We start from the raw sequence: 20,728 nt of genomic DNA, 5'->3' as shown, positions 1-20,728 counted from the left end.
CACTAGGCAGAGAATTATCAACTTTGGGCATTAAAACTAGTTGTGCAATCCGACTTCCCTTCGGTATAATACAAGGAGGAAACGGAGTCCAAGCCATGATTTTAATCTCTTGAGAACTGTCAGCATCTATTACCCCAGGTAATACAAAAAGTCCTGATAGCGTCGTAGACGACCTTCCTAACAACAATGCCTGCGTTGCGGGTGGTAAAGGACCGACAATACCAGTGGGCAACAGATGGACTGAGGAATCAAGTAGCGTTACTGCATAGGAGGTTGCCAGGTCCAAGCCGGCACTTCCTGCTGTTGCTGGGTAGAGGTCGGCAACGCTACTGCGCCCCCCCCCTGCGCCCGCGGGGGGGCCATCCGCGGAACTTGTGTCTGCACGCGCCGCGGCCCCGCGCTCTGCGACCGGTTTCCCTGTATCGGACGTCCCTGAGAGTCATGCTTAGACCTGCATTGATTAGCATAATGCCGTCCCTTCTGGCATTTAGGGCAGATCCCGGGTATCTGGGGACGCCTCCAAGCACTCGTAGCAAGGCAATCTTTCTTAAGGTGGCCCGGCTTCCCACAGCCGTAACAGTTTCGGGGCGGTGGAGTGGGGTTAACTTGCCCACGCATGGCCGCGAACGCGGCAGCCATAACCTCAAATTTATGGTCCATGGTGCCGATCCTGTTACAGGCTTCCACCATCTCGATTAGGGTAGGATTCTGATTCGGGAGAGACCTTAAGAGTTTTTTGCAGTCAGCGTTAGCATTTTCTACGGCTAACTTAAGGAGTAGAATTTCTCGGGCTTCCGTATTATCAATCTGTCTTTCTAGGGCTTGTTTTAATCTATCTATAAACTGCATATACGGTTCACGAGGTTCTTGGGTTATAGTAGTAAATGCTTTCTGGGGTCTGCCTGAATCAGGAACTTTCAGCAGAGCCCTTTTCGCTTCCTCTCGGAGTGCTTCTAAAGCTTCTCGAGGGATATCCCTAGCTTGAGCGACAGGGTCTGAGAACCGTCCCGTCCCTGTAAGATGTTCTATGGTCAACGCAGCTAAAGCAGCATTAGCATGCCCCGCATACCCCAGCAAAATTGTTTGCAATCCTGTTCTCCATTGAGATTTTGCAACAAGCTAGCATACAGGCCTCAGGCCCAGGCAACAGCTCTCGCTAACCCACATCATTTGACTCAGCATGAATTTTACCAAAATATAGTTACCTCTGCAATATGTGGGATCAACTTTCTTCTTGAGAAGTAGTTTTGCCAATCAACACTTTGTCTTGTAAAGCTGCAGCATTTTTTAATAAGATAGTTAGGTGCCCTGGAATGGCATTAGCAATTTGCTAATAGAGCAAATGGGTTTGACTTTTCTTTGCCAGATGGTTCCATCCTGCATAGCAAACAGGGAACAGCCCAAGGCTCCTTCATTTGTACAGAACCAAAATCTAATAGCATGTTAGATGGCTTCTGTGACTATGACCACTGAAGATAAAATTAAGCTTCATCTCTCAGGTCAAATGTATTACCCACAAAAATTTGCCAGAGGTGTCAGGGTTCTCAAGTGGGACCCCACCCCTGTCCATCGGTGCAAGAGCCCCATTTCAGCTCAGCCCAGGGCATTCAGTCCCTCCCTGAGCGATGCCGGGTACAGACTGAAGCACAGGAGGTTCCATTTGAATATGCGGAGAAAATTCTTTACTTTGAGGTTGCCAGAGCACTGGAACAGGCTGCCCAGAGAGGTTGTGGAGTCTCCTCTGGAGACATTCAAAACCCACCTGGACACATTCCTGTGCAATCTGCTCTAGATGAACTTGCTTTAGCAGGTGGGTTGGACTAGATGATCTCCAGAGGTCCCTTCCAACTCCAACCATTCTGTGATTCTGTAAATATATGAATATCTCAAGAAGCAAAGGAAAGAGCACATGTGAAAAGTCACTCACAAAGCTAAAGTCCTAGTTTCTCTGAGCACAAGCTAAGAAAGAATTGTCTTAGACAATAAGGAAAAGAAACAGATTGAAGAATGTGTAGGATCATACTGCAATGTATCTGTGAAAAATAATATTCTTTCTGGTGTAAATATTCTGGGAAATTTACATCTCCCTGGGAATACTCTGGTATAAATGAGAAACTGTGATTCTACTGGAGTTATGTTAATTTATACCAGGAGAAAATAATTCCTTTTGTAATTGTTATAGTGAGAAAATAGATCACAATATTCTAAAGCGAATTAAGTATTAGTTACTTCCTTCATTTTCTAGCACTTGTAATATGCTATCTTAAGAGAAGCAGTTAGTGATGGACCCAGCCTTACACTTGGAGTCAGGAAATCCCTTTAAAAAACACATAAGTTGGAAGTGTTCATAGGAAACAGATACACTATTGTACTTTGTGTTCATATGAAAAGCAAATGGATGAAAGGAGAACAGTTAGGTCACTGCTAATTTAATTAATTTGCTTACAAGAACCATAAATTTATTCCCTTGGAATGAAGTTCAGTGTGTCTCTTTCTTAGCTGCTTCTTGCATCATCTGAACTTTATTTGGCCTCAGTATGCCAGGTCCAACACCTTCCCTGCTAGGCTTACATTTGGGTTATTTATATTTGACATATCAAACAGCTGCTTCCAATACTGGGCATAACTGACATTCTCAAAAAGACAACCACTCGAAGTGTCCCTTCTCTCACTAATTCTAGCAGGACTGAAAAAAATTTTGAGCCGATACACCTTCTAGAAGTCAAATCCTCCTGTTTTTCTTGAAACTTGGCCTCAGCCTATTCTTGTTGATTGTTGCAAAATTTCTACACAAATTAGAGAATGTCCTTCAGCCCTAACCCTGATCAATAGCTTCCTTGTTAACACCTGTAAATGCAAAAAGGGAAAAGGACTATGAAGTAAAATCATCCTTAAACAAGGTATTGTTTATGACTCTCTTTAGATTTTTTTTTTTTAGATTCTCTGCCCTTTTCTGTCACGTTCACATACTGTGCAGTTATTTATACCCATTTGCCAGCAAATCCAAATGTTTCAGTCCTGTATACACTTTGTACTGGTTTGGGTAAACAGGTGAAATGAAATGGATACCTTCAGTACATTAAAGTTTCAAGACTATGAATTCAAACAAATGTCAAGGCTGAGCAATTTTTATTAACAAAATGTAGCTTTTTCAATGTGGGGAGGAAAGTGAGGTTGCTGTGGAAATCATTAATTACTTGATGTACCTTTGCAAGGGACTTTCAAAAGAAACTGTGTTTGCATCAACCCCCTGTCTCAAGGTTTCTGCTAAGCCTCCCTGTCAGGCTGTTTGCTATCATCCAGTTGTGATCTAACTTGGCGGTTTGTTTTGCTTTGCAGTTTTCTCTAGGGCATTGCATTTGGTCCTTGTTAGAAAAAGACAGAGATCAATGTGGGGTTGTGCATGTCCCAGTACTTGACTTGCCCTTTACCTCTCACTGACATCCTCGGCAAAATGCTGATTACTCCAGTTAGGCTGGCAGGGGAACTGGGAGAGGGGTTCAAGGGCTCTTGAACTGGATGATTATTGGACTTTCTGATAAGTTTTTGTATTGTATTGTACATAGCCCAGCTTGTAGGATTGTACAGATGAAGAATTCAGCAAATACTCATGCAGGAACTAAGTATATGCTTTGTGGCTTCTACTTTCTTCCTCTGGCACATTTAGATTACATCTTGAGGTCTTCACTGTACTGGAAGACTTGTGAAGCATCTGTGGACCTTTCTGGGCAGCTGTACAGTTAGCATACTTTTCCCCATGACCACAGAAAATTGATGTTATATCCAAGGGAACACCTTCCAGTCCTCTCTTGCAGTCCGAAGGTCAACTTGCAGCATTATCTTGGTTTTCAGGAAATTGCTGTGTAACTCCCCCTGGAAAATTTCCATTAAGAATTTTATCGAGGCTTCAGGAAGGCAGAACTTCTCACAAACCAGAAATTCAAGGTTTTAATCTGACAAGCTGTATTGTGACAGCTGAGATGCCGTATCAGATTACACAAAGCAGTATTTTACAGACGACAATGTCAGAACAGAAGCTAAGCACATTTCAACTTTGCATCTCCTAGGTCTTTACATGTAAGACTGAGCAGATCCGAACAATTCAAGAATCCAGTTTCTGAAGGAAGTAACAAGAAGGCTTTAAAGGAAGATGAAATCTACTTTGCTAGTGTAAAAGTCCTGCTCTTGACTTGAGCAAAAGTTCTCCACAACACAGTAGTTCTTTCTGCCTGGTGTGATGGTTATTATTTTAGTTCAGACCACCCACACTCATCACAAGACCTAAGGATTTACAAATTTACAAGAGCAATCACATAGGAAGGATAATACAGACCAAAAACCTCCTGCAACAGTGAGACATTTTTCAGCTGACTAAGCCAGGAAATCAAATATAAAACAGGACAAAGTAAAAATATCAGAACTGCAATAGCTGCTGTAAGAATCTCTTTCAGCTTTCTAGAGAATACTGACTTGAAAAGGCCTGCAAGATTATGACTTTTCATTCAGAAAATACTTTTATTCTTCTAATAATGGTATTTGAAGCTTGTCTACACAGAAAATGTCTAATTCCCTATTTCACCCAAACTTCCATTATGCTAATGACTGACAGATTTTTCCAGGGGAAGTTTTGGCCTAAATTCTCATTGGGTTCTAAATCCCCAGGTCCCAAAAGAAACATGTGCCCAAGCAGAGCCTTGAACCTGCTTTCAGGTCACAGAACCACCATTTTTCTTGGATCATGAATGCACTGGAAATTTGATTCAGGCTTATACACACAGAATATGAAGTCAAAGGCAATTAAGCATTCTTTTAAAAATAAACACAGTTCTTGGCCATTCTACATCTCTGTTGCTCATTTATAGGAATAATATGGGAGACTGTAGCTGCATGTCTCATTAATGCACAATAATATAAGTGCTTAACCAGAAACAGGGGTAATGACTGCGTTCCTAACACCCTCTGAAGGAATGGAATTAGTTGGCATTGACTCCCTAGAAATGTTAAGGGTAAATATAACACATATTAAATAATGCATGACTTACATGTTCTGATACAAAGACACAGATAAATGTGATTATCTAATGAAGAACAGTCTACAAAGTGTGTCAGGATCTTACCTAAAGACTTCAGTGAAAGGTGCTGGAACTTTGCCATTAACTTCACTAGGACCAAAGTGTTACTCTCCTGTCTCCAACTACTTAAAATGAGTGTATATCCCACAGTGTCTACTTGCTTGGAGTTAAACTGAATTGGAAAAGTCAACTGAATTACGATAGTAGAATTGATCTGCCCCTTGGTCCCCTATTTCTGCAACTCTACTGCAGTCTGTTTCATTACAGCAGAAAACAAAACTTCATGTTTTGGTGAGGTTATGTACTGAATCACAAAGACATAGCAATTTAAACTTTCTTTTTATTGTATTGCACAAGATATCTATGCAATTCATGTAGGTATTGTATTAAAGGATCCACATTTCCCAAAACATTGGCTGTTGCAGCACACATCACAAGCATTGTGAATAACCAGTGCCTTCTTCAAAAATTCAAATAACCGGTTGCAAGTTTAAGCATGTGTAGCAATAAATGAAGGAAAAAAAAAAAAAAAAAGGCAAGTAGTATCAATACATATTTCTTTTCAAACATACAAATATACAATTTTCAGAAGAGCACCGATAACGCCAAGCGACTATTTTGACGAGATACTGTATGTGTAGGCTCTGCAGTAAAAAGCCAATATGCACACAAAAAAAAATATTTCAACTTTTAAAATAATTTAACCATAATATCTTGCATGTGTCACCTGTTTACAACATATCATTTCATATACAATGTCAGGCCCAAGCCTCAACTTCTGTAAATTTGTGCATATTCATTTAAAGATGCTGAGACTCTGGACTAGGTGTTCAAGCTGAAAAAGCCTTCAAATTGTTCACATCTGAATACAGAGTGGTAGTGTAAGACCGAGAAAGTAGTTACAGTGAAGGTGTAACAGAAACAGTACTACGGAAAATGAAGAAAAACACTATCAAACCCTCAAACACAAGGTTCTAGAAAGAGGCCTACATGTAAAGTGATGTCATAATAATTTATAAAAGTGAATAATTAATATCAGTCTCCTTTCTGACACTTAGAGAATCTCGTATATTCAGAAGCCCATAGAAGTGAACTAACCAAATGTCACAATGAGTATCATCCTCAAACTCTGTTTTTTAAGTTTCTGATCATTAATACTGGTACTTAAAAACATTTGCACTTGCTGAAAACTGTTATTAAAATTTACCTTCCTGCTATGAGAATTTAGTGTAATAAAAACCATGAAAAACAATAGGTAAAAAAATAGTATTTTAAGAATATTTTTAGAAAACCCGTCAAACAACTGTAAATACAGCTGATTTTTAAGTGTCTCTACTTTTGAACTACTTTTTTGTTTGTTTGTTTTTGTTTAAATGAATCACTTATAAAGAAGCAAGGGAGTACCAGTTCTAAGACTTGTTCTTGTCCATTACATTGAGGACCTCATCCAAAAGTGAAGGTCCCAAGTCAAGCTGTAATGATAGAAGAGAGCCTGCAAGATCTGAAAGGGATTCTTCTGACTTAGTCTTTGTCTTGGTTAGTTCACATGGAAGTCGACTGTCATCAAATAAATCAACTGTTTGCCAATCAGTGCATCGTTCAGAGAAGCTGGATGAGTGGCTGTCTCTACCATTAGTAAAATGCGAAGAACCACTGTTTTGCTCCCATATATCATCTTTGTATGTTTCTCCATCCTCTATCTGTTTACTTTTCTCCTGCAATTTTTCTTCTATTACTGGCTCACAGCTAAGCCTAGGATTTCTTGATGATCTGATGGATTCTTGCTTTGAATTAAATGTCACTGGTGACAATAAGGGCAACGTAAGGGCTTGAGAACCCCCAATGGCAGGAAGGGAAATAGCATTTTTGAGCACTGGTGATGGAGTTTCTGTAAACATGGATTCAGAAGTGCTGTTTGCCCTTAAGAATTCATTGTGGCCACCAGACTGGCTAACTCTGGTTTCTCCATTTCCAGGCAACAGCTCATAGTTGCCCTGCAAAAAGGAGATGTCTCCAAAAACATCATGTTGTCCCTCTTTTCCAATGTGTATGGTATGACGAAAATCTCCAAGTGGTGGACTGATCATATCAGGAGACAAGATATCCCTTAGTTTGAATTTCTTCCCTTTCTTATTGTTAGCAGCTTTCAAGTAGATGGGTGTTTTGGCAGGCATCTTGCTTGTAGTTTCTGAGAGAAGCAGTTATCAGGAAAAAAAAAAAAAAGGAAGGGGAGGGAGAAGCCCCTCACAAAATAAGTTATTCTCAGGAGACCTTCAGCGTTATCAACATTACATCATCATCTTAAATCACTCTTGCAAATGAAGTCCCTTTCTTCTGATGGAGAGAGCTGTAGGGTATGTGAAGGTGAATGCCTCCCACTGCAGATCTTTCCAAGGTGAAGCACAAGTTTCAGGTTAGTTAGCGACCAAGTGCCCTGCTACTTCCAGAACTTGAAAAAACCTGCATGGGATACAAAATCAGGTTATCATTAATTTATTTTTCATCGTTCATTTGGTCTTGTTTAAAAAAAAAAATAGTAACGGTACTAACAGTTCCAGCCTGCAGATTAGCTTTATGATGTTGCTTCCCTTCATTAGGCAAGATAAAAGAGTTTAGATTAACAAGGGCTAGCTAACCTTTCTCTGACTTCATAGCTTTTTTGAAGTCAGAGTTTCTTAGACATGGTTGCTGAGCACAATTCATTTGATAAATATCACTAATCTCGATCTTTCTTCTCCTTATTCTGGCATTCAAAATGCTGGCCTTTGAGAGCACATGCAGAAACACATAACATTCAACAACATTAAGCTTTTGGTAGACCCAGGAAGATGGACAGAGTCATTCAGGAAACCTTTCTGGAAATGCGGTAGACCACCTTGGATTAGAGAACATCAGATGCCCCCATTTAGTGCTGGAACCCTCACAAACTGCCACCAATAACATTTCTGTTAAACATGCCCATTTAAAAGGATAGTTTTAGGTACTTGAAAAAAGTTCTAGTCCAGAGCATCACAGGTCACTCCTCCTCACCAGAATACTCAGCCCCAAATCCCTCACACTCTGTCCATCACCATCTTCACTCCATAATCGAGCTTGCCCAGTAAGAATAACCAGTTTTAAAGCTTTGTACTGTATGGCTGTACAGCCAGATTGTCAAGAAGTATTTGAGCATTTTCACAAATCCTTTAACCCGAGTAATTAGTTTTTACAGTGGGGTACTTACCCATGCATCACAAGGGGAGCTGGGAATCAAGCCAGGTTAGTATTTTGGGTTTTTTTATTCCCACCAGATATCTACTGCACTTCAAAGCTTTCTTCTACACAACAAAATGGTAATTCATTAGGATCTATAGAATACTAGGAGATTCACATTACATACCCAAACTCCACCAACCAAAACAACCACCATGTCAATACTGTAAGATACAAAAGTAATTCCTAAATAAGATCTCTACTTGTGGCACACCCCATGGCAACAAAACTGACGAGTCAACTGAGTCACTTTTCAGTTTTAAACTGAAAAATTCACTGCATTGCTTCCCCCATCCAATTACCATTATACCTAAGCAACCCATTAAGCTAAACAGAATGTCCTCAACTCTAAAGAGAAGATTATTCCTAGTGAACAAAGCTGAACAGTGGGGTTGTTTTATGTTTATCTAGTGAACTCAGCTCTATCTTACTTCTCAGGAATAACAGGCAGAATTCCCCAATTCAAAATCCTCATTCTTTTCAGATCTTTTAATCTAGAATGAATGGCAATGTAGTGTCCATGTGGTCCAATGTCACACTTTTTGGTCATCAGTTTAAAAATGAAAGACAAATACTAGTTCATTCATGGCTTCCACCAGTTTGGGTGTGTACCAGAGACCATCATCACCAAACTCCACAAAGGATATTTCAAAGAAACCCGAAGGACACAATGAAACATCTGAACATCAAGAAATACTAAAATCAAGTATAAAATAACTTCTAATATAAGTAAAACATTTTGGCACAAAAGAGGACCACTGTATTTTATTTGGCTCATAGGTCAGGGGAAAAAAAAAAAGCAAAAACCCAAAACAGAGTAAATGTTTGGGCATTCAGATCTCCTTCAGTTCTTGCACTATGAGAGAGCCCCAGTAAGGGGCAGTGTAAAACCACACTTTCTCAGAGGATGCTGCAAGAGACTGGCACCAGGAATTATGATCCCTCCCTATACAGTAGTCCCTATATCTGTGAAGGCCTTGCCTTTCATTTGGTCTGTGCAAGAGGCTTTACATTTGGAGAGAACTTTTGCAATTACATGCTTGCTGCAAGCATCATCTGCTCTGCTGAAAACAAATGCTGCCACCACTGCAGATTTCACTACCACCCTATTGAAAAATCTGCAGATTCCACATGGTAAATAAAAGATAAGGGTTCCCTCCTCAATGGACGTACACTATAACATCAGCTTCAGAGAATCTATACTTTGTTACTGCATACCTATCCTCCTTGTTAGAAGCTGCCCAAAGGAGTACAGATTTTAAGCTACTTTGAACAGCTGAAATATTGGGTTGGTGCAAAAGTAATTGCTGTTTCAGACTGTGAATTTTAAATCATTATAACTAGACCCAAATACATCTTTATTAATCTAAATAGGAACCACTGCAATCAACATATTTTTGCCAACAAGTTTTTTTATTCCTGTAGCATAAAAATCGGTGCTTCAGCAGTCAGTGAACTCTTGAAAAGCATTTTCTGCATCCTGCTGGTTGTGGAATGTTTGCCCTGCGAAAAGTTGTTGAGATGCTTGGAGAAGTGGTAGTTGGTTGGCAAGAGGTCAGCTGAATATGGCAGATGAGGCAAAACTTTGTAGCCCAATTCGTTTGACTTTTTAAGTGTTAGTTGTGCACTGTGTGGTCGGGTGTTGTCATGGAGAAGAATCGGGCCCTTTCTGCTAACCAACGCCAGCTGTAGGTGTTGCAGTTTTTGGTGCATCTCATCAATTTTATAGGCATCCTTCTCAGATGGAATGGTTTCACTGGGATTCAGAAAGCTGTAGTGGATCAGACCAGCAGCAGACCACCCAACAGTGACCGTGACCTTCTTTTGGTGCAAGTTTGGCTTTGGGAAGTGCTTTGGAGGTTCTTCTCAGTCCAGCCACTGAGCTGGTCATCAACAGTTGTTGTATCAAATCCACTTTTCATCACACGTCACAATCCGATCGAGAAATGGTTCATTGCTGTTGCATAGAATAAGAAAAGGTGACACTTCAAAACACCAATTTTTGGATTTTCAGTCAGCTCATGAGGCACCCACTTACTGAGCTTTTCCACCTTCCCAATTTGCTTCAAATGCCAGACGACCATATAACGGTCAATGTTAAGTTCTTTGGCAGCTTCTCATGTTGTTGTAAGAGGATCAGCTTCAATGATTGCTCTCACTTGGTCATCATCGCCTTCCGCTGGCCGGCCACTATGCTCCTCATCTTCAAGGCTCTCGTCTACTTTGCGAAACTTCTGGAACCACCACTGCACTGTATGTTCGTCAGCAGTTCTCGGGCCAAATGAGTTGCTGATGTTGCAAGTTGTCTCCGCTTCTTCATGACCCATTTTGAACATGAATAAGAAAATCGCTCGAATTTGCTTTTTGTCTGACATAATTTCCATAGTCTAAAATAACTATAAAATAAGCAGCAAGTAATAATTCAGAAGGAAAAAAACCAGAAAGTGAGAAAAGCACATTAAAATGATGTATAACATAACCACATTTAAGAATTTAACCAATATCAAATGGCAAATTTCAACAATGCAAAAACCGCAATTCCTTTTGCACCAACCTATATATCGTAAATCTGCAAATATTCACTTAGCCTAAAATACTGTTGTTACTCATATTTCATTTACAATTAAATAAGGAAGAGTCCGTATCAAAATATAATATGAGGGGTGTTTTTTTTAAGTAGTTTTTTCAGTAAGAAAAAAAATTTCTAACTTTGGCAAATGAAGGCAGGCTTAAAAAGACTATGCCTCCAGCTCAACTCCTGCAAAACTAAAAAATTAGTCCACAGAATTTTCACAGAAACCTTACACATTCCCTGCATTCAGCAAGATTTAATGAAATCATCAGTACACACAGGGTAAGAGAAGGGACAGAACGCAGTCCAATCTCGATACCAGGCCATACAGCAAAGTTCGCCTTGTCTTAAAATGAGACCTTTTCCTGATCTTGCTGCTAAAAGAGTCTCTGTTTTGACTAATTTGAACTCAGTAACTAAGTGAACATGTAGCCAAACTGGAAAGCTGAATGAGAAATTATCAGAAAACCAAATACCTAACGAAAAGTCCACCATCCCAGACTGCCAGTCTACAGTGCAAGGCCTTAATTTAAGAGAAAAACAACATGAAAGGATTTTTCTTCCAGTTGAAGACATATCCCTCTCCTAAAAAGAACCACAGAATCACAGAATGTTAGGGATTGGAAGGGACCTCAAAAGATCATCTAGTCCAATCCCCCTGCCAGAGCAGGAACACCTAGATGAGGTTACACAGGAATGTGTCCAGGCGGGTTTTGAATGTCTCCAGAGAATAAGACTCCACGACTCCCTTAGGCAACCTGTTCCAGTGTTCTGTTACCCTCACTGAGAAGAAGTTTCTTCTCAAATTTAAGTGGAACCTCTTGTGTTCCAGCTTGAACCCATTACCCCTTGTCTTACCACTGGCTGTCACCGAGAAGAGTCTGGCTCCATCCTCATGACACTAAAGCTTGAACGAAGCCAGAGAAACTTCAGCCCAGCGAAACCTGAAGTTTTAGTTTGCCTGTAGCACTTGCTCATTTTCATTCCTATCACTTCACACTCTCATATAAGTGTTTTGCTTGGTAACAAAGACTAATATTTTCAGAGGCACTTCTCGATCTGCCTTGCGAACCTTCTGTCCACTCAGCAATCATCACCTTCCACACAGCTCAGTTCTCCATGGGTGCCTCAGTTTATTCTGCAGTCAGTTTTAAAAGGACAGACTATCAGCAAATATCTTCACAGCTAAGCTTACAAAGCCAGAGACAAATAAGGGCCAAGGTGCAACATTTTATTTGTGCACAAACCCCAAGAGACCTTCCTTAAGCAGTGTCCTAGGCAAAGTCCTACTTCCACAGAGCAGGACCAAAAGCAAATGTGCACTCTGGGAAGTCTATGGCCTTTCTATGGGACAATTGGCTAGAAACATGTGAACTTTAGAGAAACCCATTGTTTAAAATAACATTGAATTATCTTGTGGAGCAAGTCACTAGGAGAAAGTAAAATCTGTACATTATTTAAATATCCAAATAAGAATACCGTAACATAGCACAAGAGAGATCCAAACTGTGCAACAAGCTGCTGCAACTTGTCTACACAATGAAATATCTGCAAGTATAGAAAAAACTAGGCTCTAGGGGTTCACTTTAAGTTCTGGTTACCAGCGGCTTTCAGCAGCACAAACAAACTGTTGAGAACGTCCTTGTCAATGCTGATACTTTCACTATGCCTGAAACAACATCAGTGCAAACCACTTTTTTTTGTTTTCTTGGTTTTCTGTTTGTTTGTTTGTTGGGGTTTTTTTGTTGTCATTGTTGCTTGGTTGTTGTTTTTTAAACAGGCTTGAACTCATGCAGCTACGATTCCTGAATTCAAGTAAAACAAACTCGCACTATAACCAAGTCTTCAGGTACAAGAAAAGCAGCAGATGATACACCATAGAGCTTACCTCTTGTGTTCCTGTGGACCTGGCTGTCCATATCAACTGACAGCCTCTGAAGATGAGAGGCCCCAAGTCCGCTCACTTCCAGAGCGGGTCACCAGTAACCTCTGCTTACAGAGCCGCCACAGGCTGAGTTGCTTTAACCAAACCAGGTGGTAACGCTTCTCCCTCCAGATTGTTCATCTAAATTTACCTTGTTTATAAGAAGCCCAGCCTTTGAATTCATCTGTATTAAAGTCAAATTCCCTGATCAGATTACAAGTTCTCACCCCTTTGTTTCTCCCTCCATCAAAGAATTTGCACCTTTCTGATTAAAGCTACAAATTTAATTACTTTATAAAAACAATCAAGCTAATCACACTTCAGCTCAACTGATTTTCTCAAACTGCACTCAACCTACTTTCCTAGATCAAATCTAACCTATTTGATCCCATTGTCACATACACTTTTAAGAAAATTAAGGAAAAGAAATCCCCAATCCTTCCCACAGCTACAGAAACACAGGTCAAGACGGGACCCTATGATGCCGTTCATTCATTCATTTTTCTGTCCATCTGCAAAGATCCAGATGCCTTCTGCTAGCCCTGGAAGATGTATGTCCACCTTCCTCTTAAAATTCCCTACAGGTGCAGGCTGCAAATATTACTTTATGTCACAGAGGCCGGTCATCAGAGAAGATGCATCAGAGAAGTCGTCCCTGCTCCAATCTGGGCCCTGATGAATACTGCTCATTATTTTATGCATCCTGTATCTCCTTTCAGCCTTTTCTTTTAAGATAACACAAATGATTCAATCTTGCAACACAGGTCATGTTTTTTGAAGCTTGAATAGCTTCCCTCCACCTCCATTTCTGGTCTTCCTCCCCTCAGCTCAAATCTTTCTCTAAATATCCCCAACAGCAAACATAATATTACAAGCTGAGATCTCAATTTCTGTCTTAATAGAGTGTCTGCATTTTTATTTCAGCATCACAACGTTGTTGGCTTATATTTAGTTTGTGGTCGCCTAAAAACCTAGCTCCTTTAGCTAAGAACTGTTGCCTAGCCACTTATTCTACATGTTGTGCTTGGCTATGCCCCTGTAGCAAGGCCTCCATACTCACTGCATTGCATTCTATTCATTTCAAGCACTTCAAATGGTCAGAATCACTTTGAATTTTGATCTTGGCCTCTACAGCATGCAGGTTTAGCATCATCTGCAGATGTAGTAAGCATACATTCAAATAATTCATGAAAATATTATGTAGTAACAGAAATGGAAGGTAGCCCTGCAGAGTTCCACATAATGTATCCTTCCAGATTAATAGTGGCTAAATACTCCAAGGTACTGCTACTTGAAGCAGCTTGAATTCTTGAAACAATTGTCTGCTCATGGCTAAGTATGGAAAACTTCAGCTAGACACTAGCTGGAGAGAATTTTTTTTAAGCAAAGGAATTCATTCATTAGTCATCTTTGGAAGGAAAAGTAAAAGGCAAATGCAAGAAAAATCACATAAGGACACATTTTCATCTCCCTTGCTATAAACACTTTTTCCCACATAAATCAAAGGTACATAGTACCGTAGCTGTGAGCAGTCTACCTGAAGAAGTGTTAATTAGCATTAAGTGTAAGCACAGACAGGGACAGGCTGCATACAGTGTCTTTTTAGGTATATTCCATTTCTCCAGCACCGTCCTCTTTCCCCCTCCCAAAACCTAAGTTCACCGACAAAGAAAAACCAAAATAATTTAAGGAACTTAATTGTTGACTGCTTTAAATCTTGCCACCTTTCCCTGCACAGTACCCTTTCAAATGGATCAAGCTGGAGTAAATCATATTAGCCAGGGAATACCTTCAACTTTGAACCATTAAAGTACTTGTGCATTATACTGAGTGAGGTATTTCACATATTTAAGATTTTTCATTTTAGCTTGTAAGAAAAAAAAATAAAGGAAAGCCAACCTGGTTTCATAAAAAATAATTTCCATGGTTCGTTGTATCCTTCAAACAGTTGTACCAGCACAGCAGGAAGGAGCTGCTGAAGTTCTCTAATTTGGGTCTTCTGTCTAATTTGAGCAACTGGCTCCAGTCTCCAGTTATTATTTTGTTCTGTGTAAGTCTGTGAGATTACAAAAGCCCTTTATCAAACAGTAACCTTCATCCCTGTTAAGGTACTTGAATACTAACTGAGTAGTTTCTCAGTCATCCTTTTTGATCGAAGTGAACAGGGGGAATTCCTCATGTGCTGATGGTGGGGGAGTAATTTTAGGCTTTCAAATACATCTCTCTCTCTCGCGCGCGCACACACACTTTGAACCTTCTCCAATTTTCCAACTTCCTCTTCAGAGCAGATCAGAATTAGTGACAACATTTCAATATCGTTCTCCCTAACAGCATATACAAAGATAAAAATCACTTCTTTCTTCCCATCGTTGCTGCCCTGTTTATAAACAAGATCATATTTCTGCTTTTATATCCTCACCATCTTACAACAGAAATTTTCCTACATTTACAAGATAGCATTTTATTACAAACCATTTAGGAGTTCTTGTGCTGGTATAACAAAATGAGCTCTCCAAGCAGAATAAACTATATCAGCAAAAGTAGAAATTCCTTATTGCTGCCATTTCTTCATTCAGAGTGGGCATCCCCATTCTGGTTTTTAGGATATATACATATATTCATTTAATCAAATTTTGCCAGCACAATAAATACTGGTGCTCATATTACACTGTCCAGTAAGACTCTATTCCTCAAGAAAAGAAAAAGGCTTTCCAAGCTACCGTTCTCCAGCAAATGATCTGGATTTATGTTGTTTAGGATAAAAAGTAAGGCCATACATCAGAAAGAAAAAACATTTTATTTGAATGTGCTCAAGCTGTCAATTGATAAATCAGTTGAGATTTCTCCATCTTCCTCACCAATCTCCATCACCTGCAAATTTGTATCACAACAATTTTATACTTCTTTGCAGGCTCCTCATAAAAATACTATGCAGCCCAATGCTGTATAAAAAGGTCTCTGCATTATTTCAATAGAAATACATCCCTCTTTGATGTCGACTTCTTTCTGACATCTACTGTGAGATTCTAAAGGTTTTTGATGCATGATTTGTTGACACTGCAGAAGACTAATGTTTAAAAAATTTGGCTCTGACGCAATATTAAGTCAAATGCCTTAGAGCCTGTTTTTGCAGTTGTGTTTTAGACCACTCCTTAGAATGTCTTATATAATTCCTACTTTTTTTTCATCAAGCAAATTTTTTTTCACCTTCCAACAGTTTTTGGTCACAGCTTTCTTTCAGTTTTGTAAAGTTACAATATTTTCTAGAATAATAAAAGTCTTCTCTTCTCTTCTCTAGAGATGATAGGCATTTTAATGAGCTCACTATATTCTGTTGTTCAGCTCCATGCACTGAAACAGGTCCCTCTTTATTACCTTCTTCTTAGCTTTGTTGGATGGTACATTCATACATATGGATTTAATACCATAGAGTTCAATCATCAGCTTTCAAAATTTGGGTGAGTGCAAGACTGTGCAGATTTAGGCATAGGTACATGTCAGTACAAAGTCTAGCACTTTAACTCATGCAGCCAGTGAAGGCGAGGTTGTGCTACGTCAGACAGACTGTGCACTGAAGCACAGTCACACATTTCCTCCTACAAAGCCAGCAGATCACATGAGCAAACATCTGGGGCCATAAACTCCTAAGGCACAAGAGGGAGAAGCTTAAAGACTTGTCCATCAGTTGTCTTAGGCTAGGGGAAAACAACTGTCAAATAGGACAAAAAACCCCTATAGCCTGAGCCCATGTGCCACCTAAGAGATTGGGTAACTGCTCTGCTTGAAATCTCACCTGCTGCCAGAGAAGAAAGGAACAGTTTTTAGCAAAGCAGCTCCCTGATGCAGCTCAAGGCATGTCCACTTGAGTGCTGATATTGCCATTGGGAAGAACTTGGGAGGCTGTGGACTGAGGCAGGCAGCACTGCCCATTTTGATGTCAGCCAGCAGTTTTTAGTGGATTATGAATCCACACCCTTTGTAATTCTGAGCAGGTTGGCATGGATGGCTTTGTCTTTTGACACAGAGGCTGGAGTTCCCTGGCCCAGCTCTGCTCTCAAAGCTGGTTTAAGAAGTTCCCACTCTGGATTCCTCACTCCTCGTTCCTGGTTCTGCACTGCAGTTCCTTGTACCCTCCGTGGGCAGACAGACCTATAAGCCACACTGCACACAGGCCACAGCAGCAATTCTCCCCACTGACTCAGTTTCCAGTAAAGGCTTACCAACAGCTGCAGTGTGACTGATGGCAACGCTGCCAGTTCAAGCCAAATATAACTGTTGCTGTCAGGAAGACATTCTCCCCTTCCCCCCCACCGTGTGCACACACTTGACCCCTTATAAGCCAGTTCAGCAGATTGAACTGGGTAAAAAATAGCCAGGAAAGGGGTGTAAGATCACAAGGCTAGGAGTGAGACTTCTACTTTCAGCTGCAACAAATAAGTTGAAAAGCTCAGCTAGCTCAGGAACCATCATTCTTGGAGAGGAAGGAGTTCTGGCAGAAGGGATGGGCAATTCTTAACCAACTCTTGTGTAAGGAAAAGTGTCCATGGAATTACATCCAGATTTTATTCATTTCTGATGCAAAAATGGTTTGGTAGCTCCACTAGCTTCTGCCTTAGGGTTCCCAAAGTAGCAGTCATGTTGAAATGAAGTTTTTCCAACTATAGTTAAGAGTTTATTATTACTATTTTTAAAAAGATCCTTAGTTTAACAATTCTTTAACTGGTAGCTCCTAACAATAGGCAATCTAAAATGAAAGCATTCCACCCCTCAAAAAAATCCCCCTATGCTGAACACCCCACCTCCAATTCTCAAAAACCCTTCATCTCCAAGTCAAATATTCTTTATCATCTCCTTGAAACACACTAGTGACATAAGCATATTATAATCACCAGTTCACCTATTATTCAATTCTCAAAGCATTTCACTTGAAATAAATATTTACCATCTTGAAGTAGCTGATAAACTAGGTTTAAAACAAACTTGAAGGCCAGAGAGCCCTCTATATGCAAAGGCTAACAATGAGTTAGAGGTACAAAGCTATGGAAAAATATAAAACAAATAAGTCCTGTGCAAGTTTATTACATAGAAAAAGGATGAACCCTCTGGTCTGTTGCAGTTCTTCTGCCTCCTTCAGAGAGTTGAATGGTCATCAAGATGAGATCAAAAAGCATGGGGATGGGGTAGGTGGAAGAAAGTAAATTCTTCAATGGATTACAAAAAAATCTTCACTGATTTTCTCTTCTGGTCCAACTCATGCCCTCTTGAAAGAATGGGGAAGAAATCATGGAGTAAATACAACTTCTAAGATTTTGTTATCTATACACAATTCAAAGTAGACTGTTAAAACAACCAAAGTAACTGTTATAAGACAAAAGGGAAAAAAAAAAGAAAAAAAAAGTAGAAATTACATCTTCACTGTGAGTTTCAACTCTACTCCTAACAAAAGAACTCTACTATTTGAAGGCACCATTTCAGCAGAGGTAAGAACCTGGAGGAATATGTGACAACTGAAAGACATGTCATATTCTGGCTCTGCTGTGTAGCTTGTCAGTGACACCTACGACGTGCCCCAGTTGACAGGGACACATCACACTGGACAACAGCTCAGGGAGTCCCCGCTTCCTCCTGAAATCTCTTTGCAACAGATACTCAGTTCTGTTAACTTGAGCTGCTTGTACTAAACCGATCAGACTTCATTTTTTCTGGAATATATCGAGTAGTATCAGAGTGCATTCACTCTCTGTGCCAACAGTCATATTTCACATAGTGCTCTTAAAATCAGGTGGAGTTTATCAGTTTAATTTGAAAGAAATTAATATACCCAGCACTTGCACAGAGGTATACTGTCTGAATATTCAGAGTGACACAGTGACAGTTCAGTGCTAAAGCTAGTTTACTGATGAGCAGCTGATATTTCTTTCAGACTCTAAACCCCATGTATTTAATTAAGCTGTCTGAAATACTGCAGTCCCAAATCCCACTAAAGCTACCTTCTCAACACTCAGGGTTTTACCTCAGCCAATACTCAGCACCCATCGTCCCATTACCGCAGCCATATTTCAAAAGACCAGTACAGCTCTTAAGACACAGCTTAAGCCAAATGGTGAGTGAGATGACACCATCTGTATGTAGAGAAGACTGAAGCTCAAGCTTGCATGTACAGGCAATGTGACAAAATAATTAAATGGGTCAGGGAAACATGCTGTATCCAATGAACCCAAGCAGACCTAATGTACTACAAGTCAAGTCCTGTCCTTTGCAGCTTTCCAGAAAAGCATTTTGCAGACACTCATGTTCTCTCTGCACTCTGCAGGGGCTCCTGCTCAGAACTTTGCCTTGAGACTGCAAGAGAAAATAAAACCCTCTGTTTAAAGTTCAGTATTTCAAAGTGCTCCAAAACGGACATTTGTTTTCAGAAGTAGTGTCAAGGGAAAGTGTATTGGCAGCAAAAAGAAAACTTCTAGTAGGCAGTCACCTTAGGGTAATGTAATCATGACTCACGCTCCTCACCCATTTCCTGACGAGGGCTGTGCATGATCAAAAGAAAACCAGCCACAGTAATGCTGCCGCTCGTTAATGTCAGTGAGCCTGAAAGGATTATAGACTACCAGCAAACAAACTCATTGCAGAGCGTCCTATTAAAAGCCTGGCATAAATTGACCGTGACAAACACAATGGCGTAATACCATCCTCAACCAAAACAACAACTTGTCTTTGTTGCGAGAAACAAGTTACAACTTTTAATACCGAGTTCTCCTACCTGAACAAACCCTCTCACATGGCTTAAAACACTGTAAATCCTTGGCATGTGTATAGGGAGGGCGCGGCAATATCCAATTGCTAGTTAGTCTGTAAGTAAGTACAAGATACATGGCCCTTTTGAAAAACATCACAGCAAACTCAGACTGCTATAAAACAACTACGCCAGAAAGGCTGTAAAAGAACACACGCACCAAAGCACAAGCTGGGCCTAAGTGGTTGTCACGTTGTGAGAAAGGTACTTCAAGAAGCAATTTTTGTCTTGGTGTTCAGTCCTGTTGGGCAGCCTGAGTGAAGTGTGAATGCACTTAATGATGAAAATTGGCGTTCATTTGTATAAAGAGTTCTTCAGCAGAAAACAAATTTGAGGTCCTTGTAGGGACCTTGGTCAAATTTAACTTGTTCCAAAACCCACATTAATGAAAACCTCAAAATTAATCAGATATTTCAACAGAAACTAGGCTAAACTTTATGTAACACAGATGACAACACCCAGCTGCACCTCTCGGCAGCCCTCACAGGCCAAACAGAATCACAGAATCATTTATGTTGGAAAAGCCCTTTAAGACCATTTAGTCCAACAAGTCAACTCTTCTCCTCCCCTTCAGAAGCAGGGCCCTGCATTTGCAGGTCACTTGCCTTCCCCTTTACAAACACCAACTAACTGCTAAACATGCTCCTCAGCACCACTTACCATGTTCCTTATGCTGCTTCCAACAAGGGAGATCAAAGGGGAGAGAGATCCTGAAGTTGATCATTAATATATATAGTGCATTGCCAAAACCATTGTCAATAGAATTAAGACCGACCAGCAGTCACACTCCACTTCCAGGATACTGAGGAGACCTATACCAGGTATCTGACAGCCAAATGAAACAACAACCTGACATTTTAGTAGTACGTCAGCTTGCCTCTTACAAGTCTCAGACATTTTGCGCCTCACATGATACAGAGTACTGGGGGACAGGCAGGAGAAACAATCAGTTGCACAAAGCGAAAGTTGTGTTTAGGTCTGACTAAACCAACACCAGCTAAATCTACTAAGCCAATACTTTACCTAGGTTGCACTAATTACTTCGGAGTTGAGAAAAGCTAGTTCTGAAACAGAGCACACATATACCAAGGCCTTACATTGCATTGTGACGGTTG

At 40.2% G+C, this 20,728-nt stretch overlaps 1 protein-coding gene and 1 pseudogene across 4 annotated transcripts in view; both read right to left on the bottom strand.

Annotated features, from left to right (window-relative positions):
• Positions 1 to 5,394: 5,394 nt before the first annotated feature.
• The window catches only part of CDC42EP3 (CDC42 effector protein 3), a 28,303-nt gene continuing 12,969 nt past the window's right edge, over positions 5,395 to 20,728 (bottom strand). For all 4 annotated transcript variants that reach the window (XM_065632470.1, XM_065632471.1, XM_065632474.1 and 1 more), the window contains exon 2: positions 5,395 to 7,532. In XM_065632470.1, coding sequence (XP_065488542.1) covers positions 6,482 to 7,246 — 765 coding nt within the window. In that variant the 5' untranslated portion in view covers positions 7,247 to 7,532 and the 3' untranslated portion in view covers positions 5,395 to 6,481. The remainder of the gene's footprint in view (positions 7,533 to 20,728) is intronic.
• LOC135986445 (histone-lysine N-methyltransferase SETMAR-like) lies at positions 9,686 to 10,708 on the bottom strand (annotated as a pseudogene).

This window comes from Caloenas nicobarica, chromosome 3 (assembly GCF_036013445.1).
Source record: "Caloenas nicobarica isolate bCalNic1 chromosome 3, bCalNic1.hap1, whole genome shotgun sequence".
NCBI lineage: Eukaryota > Metazoa > Chordata > Aves > Columbiformes > Columbidae > Caloenas > Caloenas nicobarica.
The sequence above is the reverse complement of the archived record's forward strand: the minus strand, read 5'-3'. Positions and strand labels throughout refer to the sequence as shown.